General features: G+C 36.1%; 1 protein-coding gene across 9 annotated transcripts in view; it reads left to right on the top strand.

Annotated features, from left to right (window-relative positions):
* KIF27 (kinesin family member 27) overlaps nt 1–19,423 on the top strand; it is an 88,732-nt gene that overhangs the window by 61,389 nt on the left and 7,920 nt on the right. For 8 of the 9 annotated variants that reach the window (XM_032635016.1, XM_032635014.1, XM_032635013.1 and 5 more), the window contains 4 exons: nt 1,011–1,226; nt 9,361–9,567; nt 11,047–11,245; nt 13,206–13,370. In XM_032635016.1, the coding sequence (XP_032490907.1) occupies nt 1,011–1,226; nt 9,361–9,567; nt 11,047–11,245; nt 13,206–13,370 (787 nt within the window). The remainder of the gene's footprint in view (nt 1–1,010; nt 1,227–9,360; nt 9,568–11,046; nt 11,246–13,205; nt 13,371–19,423) is intronic. The other variant, XM_032635017.1, reaches the window with a different exon arrangement.

Genomic DNA, 19,423 nt, shown 5'->3' with positions numbered 1-19,423 from the left:
CTCAGGAAACTGCTAAAGGATGTGCTCCTTAAAAGTGAGCATGCAAGCTATGATAAAGGAAGACTCAGGATCCTGCAAATGTGATCTAACTGGAAATTTTCAGGATAATACCAAAGGAAGTCCAGGAACAACTAGTCCAGTTTGGAGCAGGAGGATGGAGGCTCCAGGCAAAATGTTCATGTATTCAGAAAATCATGTGAACTGACCATTGGTTTATCTAAAATCTGTAATACAACTTATGTTGGGAGAATAGAGGGAGGGGAAGTACAGAAGAGGAGGCATAGGAGTGCTAAATCCTTGTCTTCCGTAATAGATAATCAGCAGACAGTATCTAAAATTGGTAATGTTATTTAGGAACATGGACGTAAACACCAAAAGAAATAGCTTAAAAGGTTAAAGATGGTTGTTTCTAGGGAGCAGGACTCAGGGGAAAGGGTCAGGTAGGGGACTGCTTTTTAAAAACATTATTAAACCTTATGGCAGTATATACATATAATTACTTTGACGAAAAACTCTTTTTAAGATTATCTTAAATTGGTCATAATGAAGATCACCGTAAATCTAACTGGCCATAATTCTGACCGGAATGAAATAAGAATAGAAACAAATTGTATGCTTAAATAACAACAAACCAAATGTCAACCTCTAGGAAATGTTAGCATAATTAATTCTACTGTGTAACAGGCCAAGAAAGAAAAGTTTAATTTGGAAAATAATACAAAAGAAAAATACTGCCTCTCAAACCTGTGTTGTATAGTCTGGTTTGGCCAAGCAATACTTAGTAATAAATTCATTGTTTGAAAAATCTCCACTTTTTTAAAAAAGGCATTCAACTTAAGATTTTAGAAAATGAAGCTCCCCAGTCCCCCAAAAAACTCCATGGGAGAAAACAATAATGTAAAAGCTAAAAATATGTTCACTTAGTAATTTTCTCTGTGTTTTTCCTAATTTATTTACAGCCTGGATTTCTAATAACTGGTCTTGGGGTGTCTGGTTGATTGTCTTTTTAGGCTTTAAACACAGATAGTTTGAAAATATCAACTCGCCTGAGCTTGTTGGACCAAGAGTTGTCTGAAAAGAATGTGCAGCTCCAGAACAGCACAGCTGAGGAGAAAATAAAGATTTCAGAACAAGTTCAAGCCCTCCAGAAAGAAAAGGATCAGCTACAGAGAAGAAGAAACAGCGTGGATGAGAAACTTAAAAATGGTAGTGTGTTATCACCTGAAGTAAGTCAGTATGCTTTGGAACTAGAAGTACTGTATGATGGATCACTTGGATGATTTCCTCCATTTTTGTTACTTAAACATAAAAGTGACAAATCTGGTCAACTTTGTTTCCTTGAGACTTTTGTCAGATGTAATGAGTCTGCCTGTCACCTGTTTGGTGCCATGAGGCATGCTTGACTAGAAACTGTGATGTCCTCTCGTAGAGGTCCATGAATGTGGCCCCTTCCAGGCATTGCCAGGGACTGGGAGACTAACGTTTCTTTTGAGTATGGTCTTTCTCAGGTGGGGTTTCTCATCTGAAATCACAGAACACAGAAAAAGATTTGAGGGACACTTTTTTTCATTTCTTCCAAAGAGGGCACCTGTCTTCTCTCTATGTATCTTTCTTGAATGATACTTGGTAATTCATCACATATAACAGATGTCTAGGGCATTAAGGGTTAATTCTTTCAGAAAGTATGGGAGAATGTTCCACTCTAAGTCCTAGCCAAGTAGATGCATAAAACTCAAACCCCAATAAAAACACCTTTTAGGGGCTTCCCTGGTGGCGCAGTGGTTGAGAGTCCACCTGCCAATGCCGGGGGACATAAGTTCGTGCCCTGGTCCGGGAGAATCCCACATGCCGCAGAGCGGCTGAGCCCGTGAGCCATGGCCGCTGAGCCTGCGCGTCCAGAGCCTGTGCTCCGCAACGGGAGAGGCCACAACAGTGAGAGGCCCGCGTACCTCAAAAAAAACCCAAAAAACAAACAAAAAACACCTTTTAGGATTTTTCATTTAGGGGAGGATATGGCTTCTCTCACCTTTATTTTTTTTAACTATGTAAAAGATGTTTCATTTGTTGGCTAGCAAACTGTCCCAGACTTTGTCTTTTCAAAATTTTACTTCAGTTGGCAGTGGTGTCCATACCTTATTACTTTATCAGACAAAGATGAACTTTTTTTTTTTTAATTTATTTTTGGCTGCATTGAGTCTTTGTTGCTGTGTGCAGGCTTTCTCTAGTTGCAGCAAGCGGGGGCTCCTCTTCATTGCAGTGCTTGGGCTTCTCATTGCAGTGGCTTCTCTTGTTGCGGAGCACGGGCTCTAGGTTCGCGGGCTCAGTAGTTGTGGTGCACGGGCTCAGCTGCTCCGCGGCATGTGGGATCTTCCTGGACCAGGGCTCGAACCTGTGTCCCCTGCATTGACAGGTGGATTCTTAACCACTGCGCCACCAGGGAAGCCCCAAAGATGAACTTTTGAGCCTGGATTTTCTCTGCAAATATTTATAGTTGATGTCCAAAGTAAGGGAAAGCTGCTGAGAGAAAGTAAGTGGCTGGGATTCATGTATCTTGTAGTGTTTTAGATTGGAGCAAGTGTGACAAGAAGTGAAAGGGGCTGGTTAAGAAGGAACAGGGGAAAGGATTTCATGACATTATTGTTCATTGAGTTGATGAAAGAAATTGAAGACAACCTTGACTGGGGGCTATGTGACATTATAAGCTTCTACTGCCCTATTTTATAACTTAATTGGGGTAGCTTTGCCAAGGATCACAGAATGAGGTTGTCCTCCTGAGGCTGTTAAATTGGAGCCCCAAGCCTACAGATGTGAAGGTCTGAGAGCCTTAGATTCAGCAAAACATAGGATTTAAGGAATTCTTGCCTGCCCAGGACAGTTACTGGGCCCTATGGGAGGAAAAAAAAGAAGGAGAAAACATTATGCTTCCCTTGAGGAATTCATACTACATCTGAGGAGACAGATAGAAAGATGAGAAAACTCTAAACCCTGAAGAACATAAAAAAGCAAGTTATAGATAATGTAATAAAGCTATACTTATTACATTATTTATACAAAACAATGCAGTGATCATTTGGGGGAAGATTCAATTAAGGCAGCCTTGTTAGATCAGAATCTTGAGCTGGATTATGAAAAACATGGTATATATTGATAGATATAAGAAAGAAGGCCATTTTAGATAGAACACTGTTAAATAAGGCATAGAGATGGGAATGAGCAAATTATGTTTGCAGAGGGGTAGAGTGGCCATTCTTTTTTAATTTTAATTTTTTTGTACAATTGTTAAGGTTACACTCCATTTAGAAATATTACAAAATATTGTCTGTATTCCCTGTGTTGTACAATACATCCTTGTAGCCTGTCTTACTCCCAATAGTTTGTACCTCCCATACTCCCACCCCTATAATGCCCCTCCCCCCACACTGGTAACCACTATTTTGTTCTCTGTATCTGTGAGTCTGCTTCTTTTTTGTTATATTCACTAGTTTGTTGTAATTTTTAGATTCTGCCTATAACTGATATAGCATTTGTCTTTCTCTGACTTATTTCACTTAGCATAATGCCCTCCAAGTCCATCCATGTTGCTGCAAATGGCAAAATTTTGTTCTTTTTTATGGCTGAGTAGTATTCCATTGTGTATATATACCAATTCTTTATCCATTCGTCTGTTGATGGACACTTAGGTTGCTTCTGTGTCTTGGCAGTTGTAAATAATGCTGCTGTGAACAATGGGGTGCATGTGTCTTTTCTAATTAGTGGGTGTCTTTTTTTTTTTCTGGATATGTACCCAGGGGTGGAATTGCTGGGTCATATAGTAGTTCTATTTTTAGTTTTTTGGGAAACCTCCATACTGTTTTCCACTGTGCACCAATTTACATTCCCACCAACAGTGTATGAGGATTCCCTTTTCTCCACATCCTCACCAACATTTGTTATTTGTGTTCTTTTTGATGATAGCCATTCTGACAGGTGTGAGGTGGTATCACGTTGTGGTTTTGATTTGCATTTCCCTGATGATTAGCAATGTTGAGTATCTTCTCATTTGCCTGTTGGCCATCTGCATTTCTAGAGGGTCAATTCTTATCTTCAAGAAACGTTTAAGTTTCTACTTCATGAGGAATTCTGTAACTAAAAACATTATGTAGTGTTTTGTGGTGAAAATGCAGCACAATGCATGGTACTTGTTTGGCAGCCACCCTGGATTTGTTTGAGGGAAGGGTGAGCCGCCTACAATTGGTGGGGTTCCATTTAGGCCTGTGAGCGTCTGTGCACCCTGCTTCCACATGGTTGGTTCTTCTTAGTGTAGCTCTGAAATGGGCTCTGCTCTCACCACTGTTTTCACGCCAAGATTGGTAGTACTAAATAGATCTCCAGTAGCAGATGATCACCAACATGAGATTCTGCTGTGACACAAGACATCAGTAAAATCTAGGTGGAATGGTTTGCTGTTTTGATGTCTTTAAACTTGCTCAGAATTATTTTTTCTTTCCACAATAAATCAGAATATTTTTTCTAATTGTATTACTTCATGGGAAATGATAGAAAGATTTTAGATCACTATACTAGTACAGGATTACCCAACAATTTAATATAGACAAATCACCTCCTTTTTTGGGGGGTAAAATCCAGAAACTAGAATTTAGAAAAAATAAAATATTTGAACTCTATTTTTCTAATAATGCAGAGCAGTTACCTAATAAGTGGAATATAGGAAGAATACATATGAATATCTATGTTTATTTCATCTTTTACATTTTCAATTTCATGTTTTTTCGGTTTTTTTTAAATTTCATATTTTATCATTAGAAAATGCATATAGTTTATAGAGAAATACATGCAGTGCTTGCTCAAAAGGTTTTGTTTGTCATGTTTGTTTTTTACTAATGGGAAATTTGTGATCTAAGATATTTGGAGACCACTGCTTTAGATCCTTGTTACTCTCAGTGTGATCTCTGTACCAGCAGCAATAGTATCTACCTGGGAGCCTGTTAGAAATGCAGAGCCTCAGGTACCACCGAGACCTGCTGAATTAGAAGTCTGCATTTTTACAAGCTCCCTGGTGCATGTTTGGAAAGCAGTGCTCTGTGACAAAGCATAGTCAACTCTTGATAATCTAAGGTTTGAGTTGTGGCAAATTCTTCATCCTGGGACAGCTTCCCATTGCCCCTCATCTTCTCAACCTACAACTTTTTGCTGGGTTAGATGGAACCACAAATATTTATATGCTGGAGCCTCACTAGAGCAGGCTATCCTCAGGGTTCTATAGATATGCTGCCTTACATTATCTCAGTGCTTCGCTAACATAGATCCAAAACTATAGAAACTAAATTTGTACCAAATTGTTCTCAGCCATTACATAAAGGCAAACTGTTTCCACATTTATTTTTTTATTTTTTTTTTTTTGTGACCTTTCTAAACTGTTTTAACTTACAGGCCTTATAAAATGTCAGTTTTATGGCAATAAATATTAGCTCCTGTGCTTGCAGAAAACATGAACTTACTACTTTGCAGGAGAAAGAGTTATCAGCAGAACTATGTCTTTTTCACAAATAATGGGGCTCACTGTGCTCAGGTGTACTAGGTAATCCTTTCTTTTTTTTTGAATTTTGAATTTTTATTTTATTTATTTTTTTATGCAGCAGGTTCTTATTAGTTATCCATTTTATACATATTAGTCTATATATATCAATCCCAATCTCCCAATTCATCACACCACCACCACCCCCTGCTGCTTCCCCCCATTGGTGTCCATACATTTGTTCTCTACATCTGTGTCTCAATTCTGCCCTGCAAACTGGTTCATCTGTACCATTTTTCTAGGTTCCACATATATGCATTAATGTACGATATTTGCTTTTCTCTTTCTGACTTACTTCACTCTGTATAACAGACTCTAGATTCATCCACGTCTCTACAAATAACCCAATTTTGTTCCTTTTAATGGGTGAGTAATATTCCATTGTATATACGTACCACATCTTCTTTATCCATTTGTCTGTCGATGGACATTTAGGTTGTTTCCATGACCTGGCTACTGTAAATAGTGCTGCAATGAACACTGGGGTGCACATGTCTTTTTGAATTATGGTTTTCTCTGGGTATATGCCCAGTAGTGGGATTACTGGGTCATATGGTAATTCTATTTTTAGTTTTTTAAGGAACCTCCATACTGTTCTCCATAGTGGCTGTATCAATTTACATTCCCACCAACAGTGCAAGAGGGTTCCCTTTTCTCCACACCCTCTCCAGCATTTGTTGTTTGTAGATTTTCTGATGATGCCCATTCTAACTGGTGTGAAGTGATACCTCATTGTAGTTTTGATTTACATTTCTCTAATAATTAGTGATATTGAGCAGCTTTTCATGTGCCTCTTGGCCATCTATATGTCTTCTTTGGAGAAATGTCTATTTAGGTCTTCTGCCCATTTTTAGATTGCGTTGTTTGTTTTTTTAATATTGAACTGCATGAGCTGTTTATATATTTTGGAGATTAATCCTTTGTCTGTTGATTCATTTGTAAATATTTTCTCCCATTCTGAGGGTTGTCTTTTTGTCTTGTTTGTAGTTTCCTTTGCTTTGCAAAAGCTTTTAAGTTTCATTAGGTCCCATTTGTTTATTTTTGTTTTTATTTCCATTACTCTAGGAGGTGGATCAAAAAAGATCCTGCTGTGATTTATGTCAAAGGGTGTTCTTCCTATGTTTTCCTCTAAGAGTTTTATAGTGTCCGGTCTTACATTTAGGTGTCTAATCCACTTTGAGTTTATTTTTGTGTATGGTGTTAGGGAGTGTTCTAATTTCATTCTTTTACATGTAGGTGTCCAGTTTTCCCAGCGCCACTTATTGAAGAGACTGTCTTTTCTCCATTGTATATCCTTGACTCCTTTGTCAGAGATTAGTTGACCATAGGTGCATGGGTTTATCTCTGGGCTTTCTGTCCTGTTCCATTGATCTGTATTTCTGTTTTTGTGCCAGTACCATACTGTCTTGATTACTGTAGCTTTGTAGTATAGTCTGAAGTCAGGGAGTCTGATTCCTCCAGCTCTGTTTTTTTTCCCTCAAGACTGCTTTGGCTATTCAGGGTCTTTTGTGTCTCCATACAAATTTTAAGATTTTTTTTTCTGGCTCTGTAAAAAATGCCATTGGTAATTTGATAGGGATTGCATTGAATCTGTAGATTGCTTTGGGTAGTATAGTCATTTTCACAATGTTGATTCTTCCAATCCAAGAACATGGTATATCTCTCCATCTGTTTGTATCATCTTTAATTTCTTTCATCAGTGTCTTATAGTTTTCTTCATATCAGCAAATTGAAGAATAGAAACCCTATGATCATCTCAATAGATGCAGAAAAAGCTTTTGACAAAATTCAACACCCATTTATGATAAAAACTCTCCAGAAAGTGGGCATAGAGAGAACCTACCTCAACATAATAAAGGCCATATATGACAAACCCACAGCAAACATCATTCTCAATGGTGAAAAACTGAAACCGTTTCCTCTAAGATCAGGAACAAGACAAGGATGTCCCCTCTCACCACTCTTATTCAACATAGTTTTGGAAGTCCTAGCTACGGCAATCAGAGAAGAAAAAGAAATAAAAGGAATACAAATTGGAAAAGAAGAAGTAAAACTGTCACTGTTTGCAGATGACATGATACTATACATAGAGAATCCTAAAGATGCCACGAGAAAACTACTAGAGCTAATCAATGAATTTGGTAAAGTTGCAGGATACAAAATTAATGCACAGAAATTTCTTGCATTCCTATACACTAATGATGAAAAATCTGAAAGAGAAGTTAAGGAAACACTCCCATTTACCATTGCAACAAAAAGAATAAAATACCTAGGAATAAACCTAACTAGGGAGACAAAAGACCTGTATGCAGAAAACTAACCACATTTGTTTTTGGTAGAATATAATCATAGTATGCATTCAAAAGTCAAATATTTTCTTGGGTTATTCACTTTTATTTTCTGGTTCTTCTTATTCACCTAAGTACCTTTCAGGATTTAAGTTTGTTTTTCTTAAAAAGGTGAATATCATTTTCTTCCTTATGGAGTGATTATCAAATCTTCAAATTCAGTAATTGCACAAAGAAATAAAATGGCTGCTGAACATTTTTTTTTCCAAAATGGCTCTTTCAGGAGATTTTATAAAATGGCTTTAAAAAAAATAAGTATTATTCAACCTTCCATTGGAATAGGTTATAACCTACCTTTTCCCTGAATTCCAGAAAAGGAGTTCCGGAAGTCATTCTAACTGTTCTTTGGGGAGATTAGAAATAGTAACATTATTTTTCTTTGAAATGCTATGGGGAGGAGAGGAGAGAAATACCTGGGTCATATACCCAAGACATATGAAAATGTTTTTTGCTCCTCTCCCTTCATTAAGTTGTTCAGCAGATACGTACTGAGTTTAAACTATGTAATATGTACTGTGCTAGGCAATAAGGATGTGAGTATGGACAAGACCATCTGCCCTCAGGGAACTTAAAGTTGAAGTGGGCTCCACCACAAGTATGGGGATACAAAAATATATATCCAGGTCTTACCACGTCCAAAATAATTTCTTACCAGAGATTTAGGTCCCCTAAATAAGATGTTATTTGGATAATTCAGAGAACGGCTAGGTTTTCTGACAGCAATTCATCAGATTTTTTTTTTCCTACAGAGGAAATCTTCTTTGGCATATGAAAAAAAGGTTTTGCTGCCACCATTTTTAGTGCCTACACTTTCCCTCTAATGACATCTCCTAGGAATCTTATGAAATGTTTCATGTCCTTAAATCCTCACTACTTTTTCTTATGTTACACAGTGTTTTTTCCCTAGAGACTCTCCTCTGATTACTAGTTCTTAATAACTTATTTTAATATATTTCCTCTTTCCTTCCTAGCAATATATTGTTTTGATAGATCCTTGAAGGGACCCCCGAGGTCTCCAGATCTCAGTGACACATAATATGCACTTTAGGAGCCATGGAGGGAGATAACATGATGACACTGTCAAACCTGTGGGCTGAGGCTTTGTTCAAGTGTATTCCTTCGTGATCAGCATTTGCTTATGACCTTGGGATGTTTCATAACTCACCTAACCTTCTTCCTCTTCCATTTTGCTACCCAAGGTTTACTACAAAGATTCAATGATTATTTGTTATATATATGTGTGTGTGTTTGTGTGTGTGTGTGTACACACAGTGCATTGTGTAGCATAGCAAACACTCAAAAAACATTTTTTTTAATTTAGTAGAAGAATGGTACTGTCCATTAGACTCAAATAGCATAATAAGATCTTAGTATATGACAAAGTCCAAGTTATACTGTTTCATTTAAAATGAGTGATTTCTTTTGTATTATATCTAGGAAGAACATGTTCTTTTCCAACTTGAAGAAGGGATTGAAGCTTTGGAAGCTGCAATTGAATACAAGAACGAACATATCCAGAGTCGCCAGAACTCACTCAGAGCTTCACTTCAAAATCTCTGTCATAGTGAAGAAAATGTCTTAGAAAAACTAATCTGCCTGAGTCCTGTTGAGATTAGAGCTATTCTTTTCAGATATTTCAATAAGGTTTGTTTTTCAGGGACGGAGGATTTTCTTATAAAGAGGGGTTGAGATGCTTATACAGCTCACATTTATGTAGAATTTACAGCACTGAATGTTGTCATCTGAAATCTTTGCACTTATCCAAGTATGTAGGCCTAACTTTGTGAGGTTCTTAAAGTTGAAGGGCCTTTTGAAAGAAGGGCTTTTGGGAATAGTTTTAAAAACCAAAGAATTTAAGTTATATTCCTCAGTCACTATTTCTTGGTTGTATGTTTTCTAGATTTGATTGTTCCTACTCAGCATTCATGAAAAATCAAGGGCCCTCCAGGTTTGGGTTCTCTTTCCTTCATTGCTGTAGGGTAGGGGTAACCTGTACCTTCTCATTATACCCTATGAATTGAAATGGAGGTGAAATGGTACATCAGTGACAAAGATAGTAATAGATTTTAGCATTAACCTGGATGGGCTTAATATAAATTAAAATATTTTATACAGATTTGACAGCTTACTGATAGAGATGTTTTACAGCATTGAAAACTATATCTGTCTTTTCTCTAATGTCTTCTCTTAAGATATATATTATGAAGTGTTAAGCAAGTAGATAACTCTTTTCTCTGGAAAATATATTCAGTTTAAGGGAATAGCAGACAGTTGATGAAAAATGAAACACAGAAGTTTTAAAATAAAGTTCTAATTCTGTTAGACAATTGAAATAAAGATGACTAAATTAATGGAAATGTGATACACAGGCCTTCTCTTGGATAATTACCGTCAGTAGTAAGCTTCTATTATTGATGCAAGTGCATCCCATCACTGGGTGTGTGGAGGGCAGAAATATGGTGCATGTTGTCTGAGGCTTTGATACAGATAACTCTTCTGTGGTGTTCTCAGAGGAAGGGTTCTTAACCCAAAGCACCCAGGTGAAGGTCAGTGGATTTTCTGGTCTTAAGAACTCTTTGTAGAAATGAATATTTTTCTGGAGAGAATGTCATTACATTATTAACAAGTTCTGTGACACAGATACTGTCTGAAGTGTTTTTACTTTATATCAGTGCAGAGAGGAACCCACTGGACTAAATGTACAATCTGAGACCGAACTCTATAGCTTAAAAATTCTGTCACTTATTTATAACATTCACTTTGGAGTTAAAAATGAGAATTATCTAGATGTTACAGAAGTCTTTAGATTCTTGATATCTTTTTAGACTGGAGAAATGGAGTTGTAGGATTATAAATGTAAACTCCAAAGATCATGTCTAAGAAATGATGGAGAGGTGATTGTTAGAGTAGAGCAACATTATATTTAAAATGAAGTTGTTACCAATTCAGAATCTCAACAAATTAACAAGGCTGTTAGGTTATCTTGTGGGTATATTACAAAGCATTTGCCTTGTTATACCATGGGGATTAAGGGAGTTCATTTTTATGAAGTCTAAGAGAAGTACATTAGTCTATTAGGCTGTCTAAAACACACTTAAAAGATCAAAAAAATGTCTTTGCTAGGTGGTTAATCTGCGAGAAGCTGAACGGAAACTACAGTTACAGAATGAAGAAATTAAAATGAAAGTTCTGGAACGGGATAATGTGGTTCGTGAGTTGGAATCTACACTGGAACATCTGAAATTGCAGTGTGACCGGAGACTGACCCTTCAGCAAAAGGAACACGAGCAAAAAATGCAGCTTCTGCTACATCATTTCAAAGGTAACTGCCCCTTCACATCAGTTGTGTAATGGGGACGTGTAGGAGGGGGATTGGGAAAGGAAGGTAGGACAGAATTGGATCACTTAAAGCCCAACATGTATAAATAGTTACTACTTATATGTGTTTTGTGCTTTACATGTTTTGGTCCACATGTTGGGATAGTTGACTTTGATGCAGGGCTATTCATGCTTGAAATGCCTTCTCCTCTGCCTGTCCCCAGTGCCACACAGAGAACTGCTGCAATCCTGTTACTTTGTTGTGGTCTACTTTTTATGTAGGAATGTGGGATGACTTCTGGCTTGGTGGTGTACAGTTGAAAAGTTCCCCATCTCTAGGATATAGAACCTTGATATTTAAATCACTTTCCCTTCATAAAATTAAACTGATAGGTTCTGTCAGATTTCTGGTTATATTTCTTGTTACAGTTTTCAGTAAATTATAAATTTTATGCGTTAAGGTTATAGCTTAGGTCAAAATTAGTCTACCATTGATGGGCACATAGTGTTATAAGTGCACAGTAGTTCAACTGTCAGCTGTGGTATGGAGTTGTCATAGCAATTGGTCTTCAATACCTGGGCTTATGGCTGGTACACACAGTTCCTATGGCAACAAAATCACTGCCTGGCGATAACTTCAATGCCTGGAATGCTTCAGTCCAGGTGGCTTGGCTGGTTAATCTTGATTCTTATGAATCTATAGCTGGAACTGTGCTAAAAAGGATCTGGAAGAAGCAACCTGAGTAAGCAGAAAATTGGAAAATATATGCATTTGAGTGTTGAGGCAGTTTGCCTCTAAGTTAATTCTATAAGTTAATTAGCACCCAGTTGCCTGATGACAGGATTTCCTTGACTGGATTCCATGTTATTTCATTCAAACATGCTTTCTTTACCTTATGTTAATTCTGTCTTAAGTCTCTAAAAGTGATATTTTAATAGAATTTTTAATATGTTTTTCAAGTGGTTGGCATTTTACCGCAAAAGTTCATGCTTTAGCCAAATGAGAACATTTAAAAAATCATTCATTTCTATAGCTGGGACAAGTTTTTCACAGCAAGGTTATAACTGAAAATGTTAACAACTTATGAATTTTCTAATTTCAACTGAATATAGGCCATAAAATTAAGTTCATTTTTATGATATCCTTCATGGGGATTCTGATTTGTAATGTTATTAATTTAAAATGTTTTTTAAACAAGATGATGGGTTAATATAAAATTACAGATATACTTAGATCAATTTTTACAAAACAACCAATTATAACAAAAGAAAATTACAAACCAGTAGGACCATTTTATAGATTTACCAATAGGAAAGAGTAGGTCTGAAAGTGTGTATTTCTGAAGGTCAGTAAAACTGCGTTTTACTGGTTCTAGAACCTAACCCAAAGGGGACAGTTTTAGACATTCCTAAATATTAATTAGAAGCTTTAAAATTATATTATGTCATAAACTAGAACTTTACTTATACTTTCCCCCCCCTTCTCCTTTTTTGGTGGTGTTTTCCTTTGTAATTTAATCTTTCTAGCCTCTTTTGACAGGTTTCCAGTTTTTGAGGGTTTTTTTGGTTCTATATTTCTTGGGCCTATAAACTTTAGGCTTATAACTTTCCATATATCCGTGGTTCCTGATAATAAACTTCAAGACATTGATGCAGCTGGACAGAGTTCTAAATGTGAACCTTACTTCTGCTCTTCTGAGGATAAATTTAGTTAGTAGCTACTCAGAAAGTGCTTATGAATCATGAAAAATGCGGTAGCTGGTAGGGATTAGGGTGGAGAAGGGCTCATCCTACTTCGAAAAATTTTACAGGCAGAAGACTCCAAATTGTAGCTGAAAACAAATCCAGCCAAGTAATAGATACATGTAACATACTTCTGACCCTACAATACAGTCTGGGAGTTCTGTTAGAATTTTCAATCATTTACTTTAAACTGATTTTAAATGTAAATTTCTGTTTTATAGAGCAAGACGGGGAAGGCACTGTGGAAACTTTAAAAAATTATGGAGATAAAATCCAGCAGCTGGAAAGAGAGCTTTATTTCTATAAGAAAACCAGCAGAGATCTTAAGAAGAAACTTAAGGAATTGGTAGGGGAAGCAATTCAGCGACAACTAGTACCATCAGAAAGTAAGAGATTTAGTGTTACTTGTCACACCAACACCGTAGCATGGTTTGTAGTGGAGCCTTTCCCAATTGATTGGATTATTTAGGATTAGATATTTAACTTCTCTTTGTCTCTGTAGACAAAAATAGTTGTCTAGTCTATGTGTAACACAGAATCACTGGAGAAAAGAATAAATGAACAAATGTATATGTGTGAAGGAAATGATCATTTATTCGATTGCCTGCCATGTACCAGGGGCTCTTGTCACTTAATTCTTAAAATAACCCTAAATATAGGATAGCTGTTGTTTTCCTGTTTTATAGTAAATTAAGCCTTCTGATTATCATAAAAAAGTAAAATAGAGAATAATAAAAGTAAAATAATATTTATGTATTTCTAAGATCAGTCATGTTTTTTCATATCATGACCTCTAGAAATTCAAACATATAATAAAACCCATCATTGAGACAAGGAAGTTTTCTTGCATAATTATATGTAGATATGTAGAAATAACCATCTTCCTCAATGAAATGATAAAACATGACAAAGAACTTTGCAAAAGCAAGAAGTGCCATGAAGGTGATATACTGTTATGATTAAAACATATTGTCTTACTACCATGTGTAAAATAGATAGCTAGTGGGAAGCTGCTGTATAGAACAGGGAGCTCAGCTCAGTGCTCTGTGACAACCTAGAGGGGTGGTATGGGAGTGGGGTCGCAGGGAGGCTCAAGAGGGAGGGGATACAGGTATACGTATAGCTGATTTACTTTGTTCTACAGCAGAAACTAACACAACATTGTAAAGCAATTATACTCCAATAAAAAGAAAAAAGAAAAAACATATTGTCTTTAAGCCACCAATAGAGAGGAATCAGTATCTCTAAAATAATGTATACTCATTTTATAAAAGAATTAGCCTTCCTTTAGAGAAAGTATTCTTCTAATAAGTTAAGAATGGCTTTTGAAAGTTGACTTTATAGCTCTTTTTAGAAACACAACTATTTTGTACCTGTAAAGAAAACTAAAGATGGGTACAACAAGATATAAAGAGTACACCTGAAACTAATATGATATTATATATCAATTATATCTCAACTTAAAAATATAATTATAAAAATGAAACCATAAAAATATAGAAACCAATGGAAAATGATATATATGCACAATGAAAAGATATATACTGAATATATAATATAAGCAGAATTAACATAGTTTTAAATCTTCAAACTTAGTAATATTTTAGAAAAGTAGTTCTAATACTACCTTATATTTATTGTATTTATCATTTACAGGCATTTTCCCAAATAGTTCAGTTTAGCCCTCAAACTCAGGGTAGGCCGGTATATGCTAACCTCATTTTTAGATGAGGAAATTAAAGCTTAGAGCGGTCCAGTGACTCACGAGCCGACCAGTAATTAGAGCATGGTCTAAGGTCCCTGGTCTTCTTGTTCCTGGTTCTGTGTTCTAGTATAAAAGTCATTTTAGGATAGAGATATGATACAAACATACGAATTCTGCCAAAGAGACTAACCTTTCTGATTTTCAATGTAGTAATGCAGAGGTATTTACTCATATAATTAAAATATTTACTTGAAATACAGCCTGCAACATATAGCTGAACCTTTTACTTGAAACGCTATCTGCAAAAAATTAAAATGTAAGCAGGTATTAAGTAGGACACAGAGCAATTAGCACAAAACCATTTTTGCTTTAAAAAAATTCGCTTTCAAATTTGAGATATCTGAAATTAGATGTTTACTGTTTAAATGGCCCATGTTTATACTGCTGAGTCTACTAGACATCTCTTAAAATGACAGTGTGGTATATGGTGGTAAACAGGTTTAAGAAACCTGGATCTGGGACTTCCCTGGTGGGCCAGTGGATAAGACTCCACGTTCCCAATGCAGAGGGCCAGGGTTCAACTAGATCCAGCCTGCCGCAACTAAAGATCCCGCACGCAGCAACGAAGATCCCGTGTGCCACAACTAAGACCCGGCGTGGCCAAAATAAAATAAGTAAATAAATAAATATTAAAAAAGAAAGAAAGAAACCTGGATCCTAATCATGCTCTTGAATGAAACAAATATAAAAAGCTTTTAAAAAGCTAAATAATCTTGGAGATGTGTAAAGTGAGGATAACTCCTGTTTTACCAACTGACCTGGGAAGTCTAGTCTTTCTTTCTTTTTTCGGCTGCACCACGTGACTTGCAGGATCCTAGTTCCCCGACCAGGGATCAAACCCCGGCCCCCAGCATTGGAAGCTCAGAGTCCTAACCACTGGACCGCCAGGGAATTCCTGGAAGTCTAGTCTTAAAAATAATAATGTTGAAGATGTTATCTCAGCTAATTTGCTATATCCCCTAGAACCATCTTAAATATGTTTATTTTTTGGCTATAAAAAGTAATACATAGTCATTATAGAAAACTTTGAAAATATAGAAAAAAATCAGAAAAAGACCACCCATAATCCTACCCACAACTATTAACATTTCAGCATAATTCTTTTCACTGTTTTCCTTATGCTTTAAAAAAATTCATTTGGAATCATATTGGTGATATAGCTTGTACTATATCCTACCTCAAAATGCAGCTCCAATAAAATGACATTAAATAAGACTTTGATTTATAAAATATAGCAGTTTAAATATATCAAATTTTGAGTTCCCTAAACTGTATTATATGCTTAATAATCAGTATCCTAATTAATATATAACTGTCTTGGTATTCAGTTGATTGGGTTTTGTTAGTAGTCTTTTCATTGTCTGCCTACCAGACTTTATCTGCTTTGAATATTTTTAGCATTTTCAAATAGCAAAAGAATTAATCTTTTGACTAGAATATCTTGGTCACTTCTAAAAAGTGACCAAAAAGACTAAAAGCACTTGGTCATGCTTCTGTCACAGTGCATCTATTTTCTAACATTTTGTGAGGATAAAATCAGTATATATGGACATGCAGTCTGTGTACTTGTTTAAGTATTTAAAACTCTATACTTTTTTTAAATTGAATAATATTGTATTTTATCCCAAAACAAAGCATAAAAGTCTTGAAAGATACACAATTTAAGACATAAATTCTTATTTCGTTAAATCCAAGCAACTCTTTAAATTCAGCTTTAGCCATAATTAGAAGAATTTAATTATTGTTTCTTTTCTTTGGAGAGGATTGTTGTTTGAATATAAAAATACTTACATATCATTCATTTCAGAGCTTACATTGAATTTCACTGAGAAAGAAAATTCTTTTTTAGCAAAAGTTATGAACTTAATTATAAAATATATAATATTTTGAAGACGTTACACTGGAGGTACAAGTTTATGACACAATAAAAATTTGATGAATGTATATGATACTAAATGCATTAATTAGATTTGTGTGTTATACCATACATTTGTAAATATATAATTTACAATGTGGTCAATTACATTAGTAAAACCATTCATCTTTTTTTTTTTTTACCTTTTATTTTAACATCTTTATTGGAGTGTAATTGCTTTACAATGGTGTGTTCGTTTCTGCTTTATACAAAGTGAATCAGCTATACATATACATATATCCCAATGTCTCCTCCCTCTGGCGTCTCCCTCTCTATCCCTCTAGGTGGTCCCTAGATCCTTCTATCCACCCTCTCTATCCCACCCCTCTAGGTGGTCACAAAGCATCAAGCTGATCCCCCTATGCCATGCAGCTGCTTCCCACTATCTGTTTTACATGTGGTAGTGTATATATGTCCATGCCACTATCTCACTTCGTCCCAGCTTACCCTTCCCCCTCCCCGTGTCCTCAAGTCCATTCTCTATATCTGCATCTTTATTCCTGTCCTGCCCCTAAGTTCTTCAGAACCTTTTTTTTTTGGATTCCACATATATGTGTTAGCATAGGGTATTTGTTTTTCTCTTTCTGACTTCCTTCACTCCATGACAGTCTCTAGGTCCATCCACCTCACTACAAATAACTCAGTTTCATTTCTTTTTATGGCTGAGTAATATTCCATTGCATATATGTGCCACATCTTCTTTATCCATTCATCTGTCAATGGACACCTTAGGTTGCTTCCATGTCCTGGCTATTGTAAACAGAGCTGCAGTGAACATTGTGGTACATGACTCTTTTTGAATTATGGTTTTCTCAGGGTATATGCCCAGTAGTGGGATTGCTGGGTCGTATGGTAGTTCTATTTTTAGTTTTTTAAAGCACCTCCATACTCTTCTCCATCGTGACTGTATCAATTTACATTCCAACCAACAGTGCAAGAGGGTTCCCTTTTCTCCACATCCTCTCCAGCATTTATTGTTTGTAGATTTTTGGATGATGGCCATTCTGACTGGTGTGAGGTGATACCTCATTGTAGTTTTGATTTGCCTTTCTCTAATGATTAGTGATGTTGAGGGTACTTTCATGTGTTTGTTGGCAATCTGTATACCTTCTTTGGAGAAATGTCTATTTAGGTCTTCTGCCCATTTTTGGATTGGGTTGTTTGTTTTCTTCATATTGAGTTGCATGAGCTGCTTGTAAATTTTGGAGGTTGATCCTTTGTCAATTGCTCCATTAGTAAATATTTTCTCCGATTCTGAGGGTTGTCTTTTCGTCTTGTTTATGTTTTCCTTTGCTGTGCAAAAGCTTTTAAGTTTCATTAGGTCCCATTTGTTTATTTTTGTTTTTATTTTCATTTCTCTAGGAGGTGGGTCAAAAAGGATCTTGCTGTGATTTATGTCATAGAGTGTTCTGCCTATGTTTTCCTCTAAGAGTTTTATAGTGTCTGGCCTTACATTTAGGTCTTTAATCCAGTCTGAGTTTATTTTTGTGTATGGTGTTAGGGAGTATTCTAATTTCATTCTTTTACATGTAGGTGTCCAGTTTTCTCAGCACCACTTATTGAAGAGGCTGTCTTTTCTCCATTGTATCTTCTTGCCTCCTTTGTCAAAAATAAGGTGACCATATGGGCGTTGGTTTATCTCTGGGCTTTCTATCCTGTATCATTGATCTATATTTCTGTTTTTGTGCCAGTACCATACTGTCTTGATGACTATAGCTTTGTAGTATAGTCTGAAGTCCGGGAGCCTGATTCCTCCAGCTCCATTTTTCTTTCTCAAGATTGCTTTGGCTATTCGGGGTCTTTTGTGTTTCCATACAAATCATGAAAGTTTTTGTTCTATTTCTGTGAAAAATGCCATTGGTCGTTTGATAGGGATTGCACTGAATCTGTAGATTGCTTTGGGTAGTAGAGTCATTTTCACAATGTTGATTCTTCCAATCCAAGAACATGGTCTATCTCTCCATCTCTTTGTATCATCTTTAATTTCTTTCATCAGTGTCTTACAGTTTTCTGCATACAGGTCTTTTGTCTCCTTAAGTAGGTTTATTCCTAGATATTTTATTCTTTTTGTTGCAGTGATAAATGGGAGTGTTTCCTTAATTTCTCTTTCAGATTTTTCATCATTAGTGTATAGGAATGCAAGAGATTTCCGTGCATTAAATTTTGTATCCTGCTACTTTACCAAATTCATTGATTAGCTCTAGTAGTTTCCTGGTAGCATCTTTAGGATTCTCTGTGTATAGTATCATGTCATCTGCAAACAGTGACAGCTTTACTTCTTCTTTTCCGATTTGGATTCCTTTTATTTCTTCTTCTTCTCTGATTGCTGTGGCTAAAATTTCCAAAACTATGTTGGATAATAGTGGTGAGAGTGGACATCCTTGTCTTGTTCCTGATTTTAGCGGAAATGCTTTCAGTTTTTCGCCATTGAGAACGATGTTGGCTGTGGGTTTGTCATATATGGTGTTTATTATGTTGAGGTAAGTGCCCTGTATACTTACTTTCTGGAGGGTTTTTATCATAAATGGATGTTGAATTGTGTCGAAAGCTTTTTCTGCATCTATTGAGATGATCATATGGTTTTTCTTCTTCAATTTGTTAATATGGTTTATCACATTGATTGATTTACGTATATTGTAGAATCCTTGCAGTCCTGGGATACATCACAGTTGGTCATGGTGTATGATCCTTTAATGTGCTGTTGGATTCTGCTTGCTAGTATTTTGTTGAGGATTTTTGCATCTATGTTCATCAGTGGT

This window comes from Phocoena sinus, chromosome 6, assembly GCF_008692025.1.
Source record: "Phocoena sinus isolate mPhoSin1 chromosome 6, mPhoSin1.pri, whole genome shotgun sequence".
In the NCBI taxonomy this organism is placed as follows: domain Eukaryota; kingdom Metazoa; phylum Chordata; class Mammalia; order Artiodactyla; family Phocoenidae; genus Phocoena; species Phocoena sinus.
Note: the sequence above shows the minus strand (reverse complement) of the source record. Positions and strands in the feature narration are given on the sequence as shown.